The following is a 12,614-nucleotide window of genomic DNA, read 5'->3' as shown; positions in this document are numbered from 1 at the left end:
AGACCTCAGATTAGTGAGAAGTCCCCAGTGGAGTCCCACAGGGTTTAGTCCTTGGACCTATACTGTTTCTGATATATGTAAATGATCTCCCAGAGGGTATAGAATCGTTCCTCTCATTGTTTGCTGATGATGCAAAAATTATGAGGAGGATTAAAACATAGGATGATAGTAGGAGGCTACAAGTTGACCTAGACAGACTGAGTGAATGGTTCAACAAAAGGCTACTAAAGTTCAACCCGAGTAAATACAAGGTCATGAAAAGAGGCGGGGAAACAGGAAGTCAGACACAGGATACCGAATGGGAAATGAAGCACTTCATGAAACGGACAGAGAGAAAGATCAAGGAGTTGATATCACACCGAACCTGACTTCTGAAGCCCACATAAAAAGAATTACATCTGCGGTATACGCGAGGCTGGCTAACATCGGAACAGCCTTCTGGAACCTGTGTAAGGAATCATTCAAAACCTTGTACACAGAATATGTAAGACCAATCCTGGAGTATGCGGCCCCTAGCATGGAGCCCGTACCTTGTCAAGCACAAGACGAAGTTGGAAAAAGTTCAGAGGTATGCTACTAGGCTAGTCCCAGAAGTAAGAGGCATAAGTTACGAGGAAAGGCTGCATGAAATGCACCTCACAACACTGGAAGACAATAGAGTAAGAGAAGACATGATTACTACCTACAAAATTCTCAGAGGAATTGACAAGGTAGATAAGAATAAACTTTTAACACGGATGGTACGCGAATAAGGGGACACAGGTGGAGACTGAGTACCCAAATAAGCCACAGGGACGTTAGAAAGAACTTTTTCAGTGTCAGAGTAGTTAACAAATGGAATGCATCAATGACTATATAACAGGTACCATAGCAATTGGGGACAAACATGTATAGTAGTAGTAGTCATATATAAACCCCACCAAATGGCAGAAGACCAAGACAGGAAAATAATATAAACGACTTGTCTATCATTTATATAATAGAGAGAGCAGCTTCTGTTGCTAGCAGGAACAGATCCAGACTGCTAATCATGGGAGACTTCAATCACGGGAAGATAGAATGGGAAAACAGAGACCCACATGAAGGATCAGACTCATGGAGAGCTAAACTACTGGACGTGGCAACGAAAACCTTTCTAAGCCAACACATCAAGGGACTGACACGAATGAGAGGAGAAGACGAACCAGCAATGGTTGATCTGATATTCACCCTGAATGAGTTGGATATAAGGGAAGTTAAGTTGGAAGCCCCCTTGGAAATGATTGATCACAGTGTAGTGATTTTTGAGTACCTGGTAGAGCGAGGAGTAATCTCCCCCAAAATGAACTAGCAAACAAGGGGATGGTTTACCGAAAGGAAAATTATGAGGAGACGAGAAAGTTCCTAAGAGAAATACCATGGGGCACATAACTCAGAACTAAGACCGTACAAGACATGACGGACTATGTCACCCAAAGGTGTCAGTAGGCAGAAAGCAGGTTTATCCCGGCCCCCCCCCCAAAAAAAAAGAGAAGCAAAAGAAGAATCCATGGTTTAATAGGGCATGCATGGAAGCAAAGGAAAGGGACAATGGGCGTGGAGGAATTTCCAAAATAACAGAACAGCAGAAAGCCAAATACCAGAGAGCCGGGAATGAGTATGTCAGTGTGAGAAGAGAAGCAGAGACAGTGTGAAAATAATATAGCAAATAAAGACAAGACCCAACCAAAACTGCTCCACAGCCACATCAGGAGGAAACAACAGTGAAAAAAAATGATGACACTAAAAATGGGTGAGGACAGGTACGCATAAAATTACAAAGAGGTGTGTGAAAAACTCAACAAGAGATTCCAGAAGGTCTTCACAAAAGAACGAGATGAAGCCCTTGAGCTAGGAGAGTTGGCAGTAAACCAGGCGGCTTTGGAAGGGTTCGAAATTACTAGAGATTAGGTTAAGAGGCATCTGTTGGACCTGGACGTGAGGAAGGCTGTTCGTCCAGATGGAATCTCACCATGGGTCCTGAAAGAGTGTGTACAAGTACTTTATCTGCCACTCTCCACAGTGTATAGTAGGTCACTGGTAACGGGAGAATTGCTAGAAATATGGAAGACAGGTAATGTAGTCCCAATATTCAAAAAGGGTGACAGACAAGAGGCACCGAACTACAGGTCAATGTTCTTAACTTGTATACCAAGCAAGGTGATGGAGAAGATCGTGAGAAAACACCTAGTAGCACATCCGGAGAGAAGGGACTTCGTGACACACTACCAACATGGGTTCAGGGAGGGTAAATCTTGCTGGTTTAATAGAATTTTACGATCAGGTGACAAAGATTAAGCAAGAAAGAGAAGAATGGGAGGATAGCATTTTTTTGGACTGCCGGAAATCTTTTGACACAGTACCCCATAAAAGACTGGTACATAAGCTATAGAAACAGGCAGGAATAACAGGTAAAATGCTCCAGTGGATAAGGGAGTACCTAAGCAATAGGAAGCATAGAGTTAAAGTGAGGGGGGGGGGTGATCTCAGATCGGCGTGAAGTCACCAATGGAGTCCCACAGGGCTCTGTTCTCGGACCTATCCTGTTTCTGAAATACGTAAATGATCTCCAGGGTATAGACTCATTCCTCTTAATGTTTGCTGACGATGCCTTTGTTACCAGTAACACTGTGGGACCGTCAGAATGGAAAGGGACAGAAGACGGGAAGATGATGGTGGCATTGGGGTCTAATGCCAGGGGACGGTTGTGGAATTGAGAAAGGAGTGAAGAGTGGGAAGGAACATCTGGCAGCTGCAACAATAACGGAGGACGGAAGGAACCTACCATAAAAAGTAATTTTGACTACCCGAATAGACTGATGGCGACGACCATGAGGGAGTCCAGTAAACGTATATATCTCAATGGTCAAAATACGAAATGGTCAAAATACTTAGTCCACTTGGTAGGACCAAACAAATCTTGGAACATAAATGCATCTCTTGAGGTTATCTTGAGATGATTTCGGGGCTTTAGTGTCCCCGCGGCCCGGTCCTCGACCAGGCCTCCACCCCCAGGAAGCAGCCCGTGACAGCCGACTAACTCCCAGGTACCTATTTACTGCTAGGTAACAGGAGCATTCAGGGTGAAAGAAACTTTGCCCATTTGTTTCTGCCTCGTGCGGGAATCGAACCCGCGCCACAGAATTACGAGTCCTGCGCGCTATCCACCAGGCTACGAGGCCCCTGGGGACATGCTACACTTAAGAGCACGCAGTTTGTTACCAGTAACAAAAGACCAACGACCCTGCCAACGGACAAAGATTGAGGAATGAATAACCGGGTAGAAGTCGGAGTAAGGAACACCTTTATGGGAGATGTGATAAGTGCCTCCTTAGTGGCAGCGTCCACCAGTATGGCTGGAAACCAATTAAAACTCCATTGTCTTAAACCTGCTGGAGATAAGAAACTTCCAATGCTGAATTTCGACTATAACAAGATGGATTGGATTAAAGAACTCCAGAGCCATGAGGGTGCTGCGAGAGTCAACTACAACAACAAAGGAAAATTGACAGAGAGAAAATAGTTGACGAAGAGCGTACAAAATATAATGTTCTGCCGTGAAGGTGCTAGTCTCTGGAGGCAGGTGACACATATAGGTGTTTTCAGGAATAACAACTGAGTAGCCTACACCATCTGCAGACTTAGACACAACTGTGAAGACGGAAATGAAGTGGAGGTGGGGAAAAAAGTGTGCAAGGAAAAGGCGTTTCAGAACTGTAGGAGGGGTAAAAGCTTTAGTCAAGTGGGTAAAGGTTTTACAAAACTTAGGAAGGGAACCCTCCATGGGGACAAGGAGGAAATGGCAGGAGGGGAAATAACACGAACAGATAGGGAATCTTGCATGCGAGACAACCGTAAAGAAAGAGGTAGGTGGAGAAAGGTAATAGGACCCACAGGAGGGGTTAAGGTCAAAGTATGACAATAGCGAGAGTGAGGATGTTGAAGGATAGCGTGCGTCTATCAGCTCTCCAGGAAGTATGGGACAAGACTTATAGTAAGTTGAGGGCCTTAGAGCATTCAACTCGGAGGTAAGAAATATTGGGGCGACCAAGACAATCGAGTGTCAAAGATTAACCAAAAAATCTTAGGAGAATCTTTGTACAAAAGGCGATGATCATAAAGTGATTAATGAGGACGAAGAACGACCTGCTTCTGAGTAAGTCATAGCACAAGTTTTAGTTGCAGAAAACCTGAAGCAATGATTGGTGGCCCAAGACGACACTGTATCAATCGCAAGTTGAAGCCGCCATTGGAGTAAAGGCGAGTCATCACCGATAACAAAGGGTAATATCGTCAACATAGAGAGCTGAGAAAATGCCAGAGGGAAGGGAGGAAAGAAGACCATTGAAGGCAACAAGGGAAAAGAGTAGTGTTCAGAACACTACCTTGAGGTACACCTTTGTATTGCCGAAAAGAGGTAGAGAGAGTGGTACCAAGCCACTCTAAAGGAATGACTAGAAAGGAAGCTTCGGAGGAAGAGAGGGTGATTACCACGAAGGTCAAAGGAACAGGACTGGGACAAGATATGGTATCTCCAGGGAGTTTCATTCGTCTTTTCCAGGTAAAAAAGGACAGCAACAATGGAGGTCTTCGCAGCAAAGGCAGTATGAATATAGACCTCCAAGTTCACCAAGACATCAGTCGCGCTGCGGCACTTGCGAAAACCTAATTGAGAAGGAGGGCGGTGGTGATAGTGTTCTAAGAACCACATCAGACAGCCATTGACTATATGTTCAAAGAGTTTGCAGATGCAACTTGTGAGGGCAATGGGGCGGAGGTCCTTTGTGGATGTCCCCAGAGAACCTGGTACCCGAATAGGAAGAACAACCGCCACAAGCCAGTCCTCAGGAACTGACGACGACTTCCAGATACATTATACATATTCGGTGAAGCATATGATAATGAATGTCATCTGAGCCCGCCGCCGAAGAACCACAGAGGGACAGGGCAGACTAGTGTTCTGAGAGAGGGAGAAGGTTATTGAATAGTTATTAGGTAGCTGGAGATGTGTGCAAAAATCTAAGGGATAAGATTCAACAAGTGGCGTGTGAGTAAGGAAAAAGGAAGGAAGATGAGAACTGGAGCTAACAGTCGAAAAGAGGGAACCCAGTTCGGTCGTGACTCACACTAGATCCACCACAATAGAACCACGGAGGTAAAGGACTGGCGAGACATCTGGAACAACATACCCGCTATCTTACAGATTTTTTTTCCAGATCTGGGCCAAAGGAGTATCAATCGTAATGGTGAAGTCATAAGAATTCCAACTCCCACGCGTTGCCGTATGGATGGTCTAACGGTCCACCACATTCCCCTTCCGAAACAAAAGATAAGAATTAGCCGTTTGTCGGCGTCGGTGTTTCTACCAGGCTGTCCACTTACAGCAGGCAGCCCGAGCACAGTCTGCATTCCACCAGGTAACACACTTCTGCGCGCCCAAGGAGGTAGTGGGAGAAATAGAGCGGAGGGCCGCATGTAATACTGTGTCATGAAAAAAAGAGGAGGGTTCCAGGAAGAGGCAGAGTGGAGAGGTCAGAAAGAGTAGCATGTCGGGTCAATAGATTCCATCGGCCTTGGCAAACTGCCGCCTATTGAAGGAGAGGGGAGGGCGAAAAGAGAAGGTGACAAGGATGGGGAAATGGTCACTGTTACGAAGGTCATCAAGAACCCGCCATGTGAAATCTAAATAAAAAGAAAACGAGCAAAAAGAAAGATCAAGACAGGAAAGGGTGAGAATGCGGGAGTCAAATGAATGGGTTCACCAGAATTCAGAAGAGACAGAAGAAGAAAGGACAAATGGTTTGAGAAGGCATCCCGAGTGTTTGTCAGGGCATCACCCCAGAGGGTATGGCGACAGTTAAAATTACCCAAAAGGCTCAAGTAAGGAGTCCAACAGATGTTTAAGCACAGGAAGAGAAAGAGTAACATTGGAGGGGGGAGGGGAGAGAGATAAATGGAACAGAATCGGGCCGCAGAACCCTGAATGTGTGACTGAAAATTAAGGGGACGAAGGGAATATCAATACGGATCAAGAGAGCAGTAGAGTTATAGGTCCCAGCAAAAGCTTGAGGGAAGGGGGGGGGGAGAGAAAGGTATAACCATGGAAGTGACCAGGACGAGCGCCAAGCATCAGCTCTTGGAAACCGACACAAAGCGGTAAAAACTCAGTGATCAGAAGTTGGAGTTCCTGGAAGTTGGCATAAAATCTACGAATATTAACACAGTAAGTAAGATCAGAATCAGGATAAGTAAAATCGGAGTTACGGGGCATAGGTAAATCTACCAAAGACGAAGTAATCAAGGGAGTAACATAGTAGGGAGTAGGATGGACCAGAGGCGGTCTGACAGTCTGGAGTTGAAGGAGGATTCGGAGAGGGGCGGTAAAGGGAATCAGGGGCAGGAAGGACAGAAACAGTGGAGTGCACTTCCTCAGGGGAAGCATCCAAGAGAGAATCAAGGACCAAGGGAACCTCCATAGCAGGGACAAGTGATTCCGCCACTGAAATGGGAGGGAATGAAATTGGAAGGTGAGAAATAGAGCAAAGCCTTCTTACCCATCGTGGATAAGAAGGGGGAGGACCCAGGATTAGGTTACTGATGTAGAGAAACAGGTTTATCATCAGCAATATACTGGGCGACAGCCTTTACAATCTCAACAGGAGAAGGAGAACGGGAGAAGAAGAAGAACGGGAACGGTCAACATGAAGATGGCTGGGAGGAGGATGGACAATGGCCTGGACGGACAGGCGGTAAAGCAGGCCAAAAGACAGAGGGGAGGGCCGAGAAGAAGGATTTGTGTTTAATATCCTTGTGGCAGTCTTTCAGTTCCCTATCATCAGTCACAACATGGTGCGGGAGAACAACTGTTCCACTGCTGGCCTTCAGCCGGGCAATTTTTGCAGATCCGAACAGGGGGTCTCCCCAATGCTGGACAACTAAGCCAAGCGGTCAGCCGCTTCCTGAGAAGGTGGCGTCAACGACACGAGTACCAGTACGGGTGGGGTTGAAGGTGACAAACATATCCATCAAATCAACTAGGTTTTTATGGATTAATAAATCATCAGGACGTGTAGAATCAACATGACTGAGATCAAAAAATTTAGTACACGTAGCAGAACCAAACAGCGCTTGGAATGTATTAGAACCGGAATGTATTAGAACATCTTCACAGACGGAACAGTGGACACAAAATATGAGTGCTGGTACTGCTCTATGTTTGGATAGCAAACAGGCATATTGGAGACTGGAAGGACTAGTATCATCAACCCAAACTGAGCTGTAGCTATAACAGCTAGGAGTGTTGTGTGCATATATAATTGCAAAAAACACTCAACATGAAATCATGTACTCAGACTCAAAAGCTGCACTTCAAATATTAGGAAAAAAGCAGTGGAAAGACAACGTGGAAATAATTACCACCATTTTGTATCTTGAAGCAGTAGCTAAAGGCAAAGGACTCACTATAACCCTAAACTGGACCCCATTCCATGTTGTAATCCCATTAAATGAGAAAGCCGATGGAATTGCTAAATTGGTCACTCGTCATCCAGTGATCCACAAAAGAATCCAATCTGGCCTAGAGTCTATAACAACACCATCACCAATCTGGCCTAGAGTCTATAACAACACCATCACCAATCTGGCCTAGAGTCTATAACAACACCATCACCAATCTGGCCTAGAGTCTATAACAACACCATCACCAATCTGGCCTAGAGTCTATAACAACACCATCACCAATCTGGCCTAGAGTCTATAACAACACCGTCACCAATCTGGCCTAGAGTCTATAACAACACCATCACCAATCTGGCCTAGAGTCTATAACAACACCATCACCAATCTGGCCTAGAGTCTATAACAACACCATCACCAATCTGGCCTAGAGTCTATAACAACACCATCACCAATCTGGCCTAGAGTCTATAACAACACCATCACCAACAAACTCTCACACCTCAACAAAGCCCATCTACAACAGAGAGTAGCAGAAGGTTCGCCCTCTGAAATATGTTATCTTCATGCCACCAAGTTAGAAAATTTAAAGGAATCCACAGGCAAATAGCAGTTCGGTTATGTAGACTACGTCTAGGCTACAGATACAACAAACTATGATGGCGGACAGTGTAGCTTATATCACCCGCTACTGGAAGTTATCACGTCTGCTCCTGACTCACAAACTTAAGTATCCTTAGGGATTATGGTCATTTTCTAGTTAGGTGTACATGTGAGAACAGTTACGCTCACAACGATAATTAAAGACAAGTAAGAAATGAGAGTGCATTTAAACCTAAATAGGTTAAATCTGAATTATAATTAACCTCTTGTTGCCCTCAATTAAAGATTAATTCGGCAGCAGGAATAATTGACATCCACAATGAGGAGAAGCTAGCGAAGCTAGGAGCGGGAAGCTAGCACAACTAGGAGCGGGAAGCTAGCACAGCTAGGAGCGGGAAGCTAGCACAACTAGGAGCAGGAAGCTAGCACAACTAGGAGCGGGAAGCTAGCACAGCTAGGGGCGGGAAGCTAGCACAACTAGGAGCCGGAAGCTAGCACAACTAGGAGCGGGAAGCTAGCACAACTAGGAGCGGGAAGCTAGCACAGCTAGGAGCGGGAAGCTAGCACAACTAGGAGCGGGAAGCTAGCACAACTAGGAGTGGGAAGCTAGCACAATTAGGAGCGGGAAGCTAGCACAACTAGGAGCGGGAAGCTAGCACAACTAGGAGCGGGAAGCTAGCACAACTAGGAGCGGGAAGCTAGCACAGCTAGGAGCGGGAAGCTAGCACAACTAGGAGTGGGAAGCTAGCACAATTAGGAGCGGGAAGCTAGCACAACTAGGAGTGGGAAGCTAGCACAACTAGGAGCGGGAAGCTAGCACAACTAGGAGCGGGAAGCTAGCACAGCTAGGAGCGGGAAGCTAGCACAGCTAGGAGTGGGAAGCTAGCACAACTAGGAGCAGGAAGCTAGCACAACTAGGAGTGGGAAGCTAGCACAGCTAGGAGCGGGAAGCTAGCACAACTAGGAGCGGGAAGCTAGCACAACTAGGAGCGGGAAGCTAGCACAACTAGGAGCGGGAAGCTAGCACAGCTAGGAGCGGGAAGCTAGCACAGCTAGGAGCGGGAAGCTAGCACAGCTAGGAGCGGGAAGCTAGCACAGCTAGGAGCGGGAAGCTAGCACATCTAGGAGCGGGAAGCTAGCACAGCTAGGAGCGGGAAGCTAGCACAACTAGGAGCGGGAAGCTAGCACAGCTAGGAGTGGGAAGCTAGCACAACTAGGAGCGGGAAGCTAGCACAGCTAGGAGCGGGAAGCTAGCACAGCTAGGAGCGGGAAGCTAGCACAGCTAGGAGCGGGAAGCTAGCACAACTAGGAGCGGGAAGCTAGCACAACTAGGAGCGGGAAGCTAGCACAACTAGGAGCGGGAAGCTAGCACAGCTAGGAGTGGGAAGCTAGGACAACTAGGAGCAGGAAGCTAGCACAGCTAGGAGCGGGAAGCTAGCACAGCTAGGAGCGGGAAGCTAGCACAACTAGGAGCGGGAAGCTAGCACAACTAGGAGCGGGAAGCTAGCACAACTAGGAGCGGGAAGCTAGCACAGCTAGGAGCGGGAAACTAGCACAACTAGGAGCGGGAAGCTAGCACAGCTAGGAGCGGAAAGCTAGCACAGCTAGGAGCGGGAAGCTAGCACATCTAGGAGCGGGAAGCTAGCACAGCTAGGAGCGGGAAGCTAGCACAGCTAGGAGCGGGAAGCTAGCACAGCTAGGAGCGGGAAGCTAGCACAGCTAGGAGCGGGAAGCTAGCACAGCTAGGAGCGGGAAGCTAGCACAGCTAGGAGCAGGAAGCTAGCACAGCTAGGAGCAGGAAGCTAGCACAGCTAGGAGCGGGAAGCTAGCACAGCTAGGAGCGGGAAGCTAGCACAGCTAGGAGCGGGAAGCCACGAGGCTCACTCCGGCTAGTAGATACTGCTACACGAGTCCCTGGTTCACGGTTCCACTAAACAGCTCTTAAAACCAGTTACTAATAACAGTCGGATAAAGCAGACAATAAATTGAGTTTAAATAAAGTAATAAATAAATACTGATAATTTATATATATCAAAATAATAATTTTGCTCAATCCTAATTAACACTATCACTATAAACCCCCCACTGTTTTTTTTCCAAAAGTTTTTTTATGGAAACTTTTCATATCTATGGAATACTGATCATTAAAGAATAATCAATACACATTCCACTCACGAAGACAACACTCCCACAATACCTGGTCAAGCAGCTGAAGAAGCTGGAGAATGTTCTAAGGTATGCGAATAGACTAGTTCCAGAACTCAGAGGTATGAGTTACAATGAACGGATACGTGAATTGCACCTCACGTCGCTAGAAGACAGAAGAGTTGGAGGAGACATGATCACTATATACATAATTCTCGAGGAAATGGACAAAGGACAGATAAGGAAATAATTTTGCATAGGAGGTACACGCACAAAGGGACACAAGTGGAAACTGAGTACCCAAATAAGACAGAGACACTAGAAATAACGGTTAAGGGTCATAGTAGTTAATAAATGTAATAGGTTAGAAAGTGATGTGGTCGAGGCAGATTCCATACACAGTTTCAAATGAAGATATGATAGAGCCCGGTAGGCTCAGGAATCTGTACACCAGTTGATTGACAGTTGAGAGGCGGGACCAAAGAGCCAAAGCTCAACCCCAGCAAACACAATTAGGTGAGTACAAAGAGAGAGAGAGAGAAAGAGAGAGATAGCGAAAGAGAAACAGAGCGAGAGAGTAAGAGAGACAGACTGAGAGGGAGTGAGACAGATAGAGCAAGCGAGAAAGAGAACAAGTGAGACAGAGAGAGAGTGAGTGCGCGAGAGAGAGAGCGAGTGAGAGAGAGAGCTAGGGAGAGAAAGAGCAAGCGAGAGAGAGAGTAAGAGAACAAGCGAGAGAGAGAGCGAGGGAGAGAATGAGCGAGCGAGAGACAGAGAGACAGAGAGAGAGCAAGTGAGGGAGAGAGAGAGCGAGCGAGAGTTCTACGGCCACAGTAGGGTGGAGGAGACTCACCAGGCCTGGCTCCCAGCTGCATAAAGAGCCACGGTGTAACCAAAATATGTCTCCCGCTCCTGGTATGGTAAACTTGGCTCCCACAGAAGGTAACTGGCGCCAGTGTCCAGGTTGAAGGCGCGTGTGGGCGTGGCCTGGCTCATCAGTACCACGCCCACCACCACTGCCACGCCCACACTGCCAGCCATCCTCCTAGTGCCAACTTCAATCGTCTGCTCCTTCTCCTGTACAAAATATATAACAATTTATCGATTATCTTTCTTGAGTAAATTAATAATGGTTTTGAATGTTGCAATCGAAGTCAATTATAAAGATTTGAAAAATGATGAATAAAGTTATGAATTGAAGTGTTGCAGTAATTGCGATTTTTTCATGTATATCTGCAAGACATTAAGTTGTGCAGAAGCACACGGGCGTTATTACTTCATGACACAAATGGATTAATTGCGCAAAAGCGCAATATTTTTGTACTAGTCATAAAGTGCAGAATCGAAGCATCAAAAATTATATCCAGTCACAGATCCTTTCTAATTCTAAGATAAGCCAAGTTCTCGTTACTGTCACACAGGTGAGTAGTGTTTCCAGCTTAATAGACAGGTGCGCAATGTTTCCAGCTTAATAGACAGGTGTGCAGTGTTTCCAGCTTAATAGACAGGTGTGCAGTGTTTCCAGCTTAATAGACAGGTGTGCAGTGTTTCCAGCTTAATAGACAAGTGTGCAGTGTTTCCAGCTTAATAGACAGACGTGCAGTGTTTACAGCTTAATAGACAGGTTACATATTTAACATTGTCGCGAGTTTTTACAATATATGTATAAGCCTTAAAGGAGGAGACAGCATCTGACTTTTGTTAGCATTAGGAGCTTTCCCTTCCAGCAGATCACTTTAAGCCTTATGCTACCACTTTACCCTGGAACACGACCCGCCAGTCGGTTTACAACCAGGTCCCCAAGTTCTGTGGATAAACATATACGGACAATTAATTTAAGAACCGGTGCCCAGTCGCTCTTGCTTGCCCACCGCTAAGACCCGCCCGGAACCGCTCGCAGGGTTATATAATAGTAGAGCTGCTATAACACAAACTTATAAACTTAGTTAAACTTCAATAATTAATGTCCTACCTCTGAGCTCAACCATCTACCTCACAGATCACTGAGCTCAGCCGTCCACCTTTCACAGATCTCTGAGCACAACTGTGCACCTTTCACAGAACTGGGCACAGGAATGAAGGAACAGGGGACTTGTGATCAGGTGTGATAAGGTGAGATATACTATCTCATATCTCAATACTTGAACACTTAGTCTTTTACCTTATCTCCAAGTTGCTTCAGAGTCCACAGTCACACACACACACACACACACACACACACACACACACACACACACACACACACACACAAGTTAGAACAGTTAGAACTTTTTTAGTGTCAGAGTGGTTGACAAATGGAATGCATTAGGAAGTGATGTGGTGGACGCTGACTCCATACACAGTTTCAAGTGTTGATATGATAGAGCCCAATAGGCTCAGGAATCTGTACACCT

At 46.1% G+C, this 12,614-nt stretch overlaps 1 protein-coding gene across 1 annotated transcript in view; it reads right to left on the bottom strand.

Moving 5' to 3' along the window:
- Positions 1-12,330, bottom strand: part of LOC123749640 (integrin alpha-4) — a 141,802-nt gene extending 129,472 nt beyond the window's left edge. Inside the window, exons 1-2 of the mRNA XM_069327961.1 lie at positions 12,194-12,330; positions 11,075-11,298 (exon numbers count right to left, since the gene is read on the bottom strand). Coding sequence (XP_069184062.1) covers positions 11,075-11,262 — 188 coding nt within the window. The 5' untranslated portion in view covers positions 11,263-11,298; positions 12,194-12,330. The remainder of the gene's footprint in view (positions 1-11,074; positions 11,299-12,193) is intronic.
- Positions 12,331-12,614: the final 284 nt, after the last annotated feature.

This window comes from Procambarus clarkii, chromosome 20 (genome assembly GCF_040958095.1).
Source record: "Procambarus clarkii isolate CNS0578487 chromosome 20, FALCON_Pclarkii_2.0, whole genome shotgun sequence".
NCBI lineage: Eukaryota > Metazoa > Arthropoda > Malacostraca > Decapoda > Cambaridae > Procambarus > Procambarus clarkii.
This window is presented reverse-complemented; position numbering and strand designations above follow the sequence as displayed.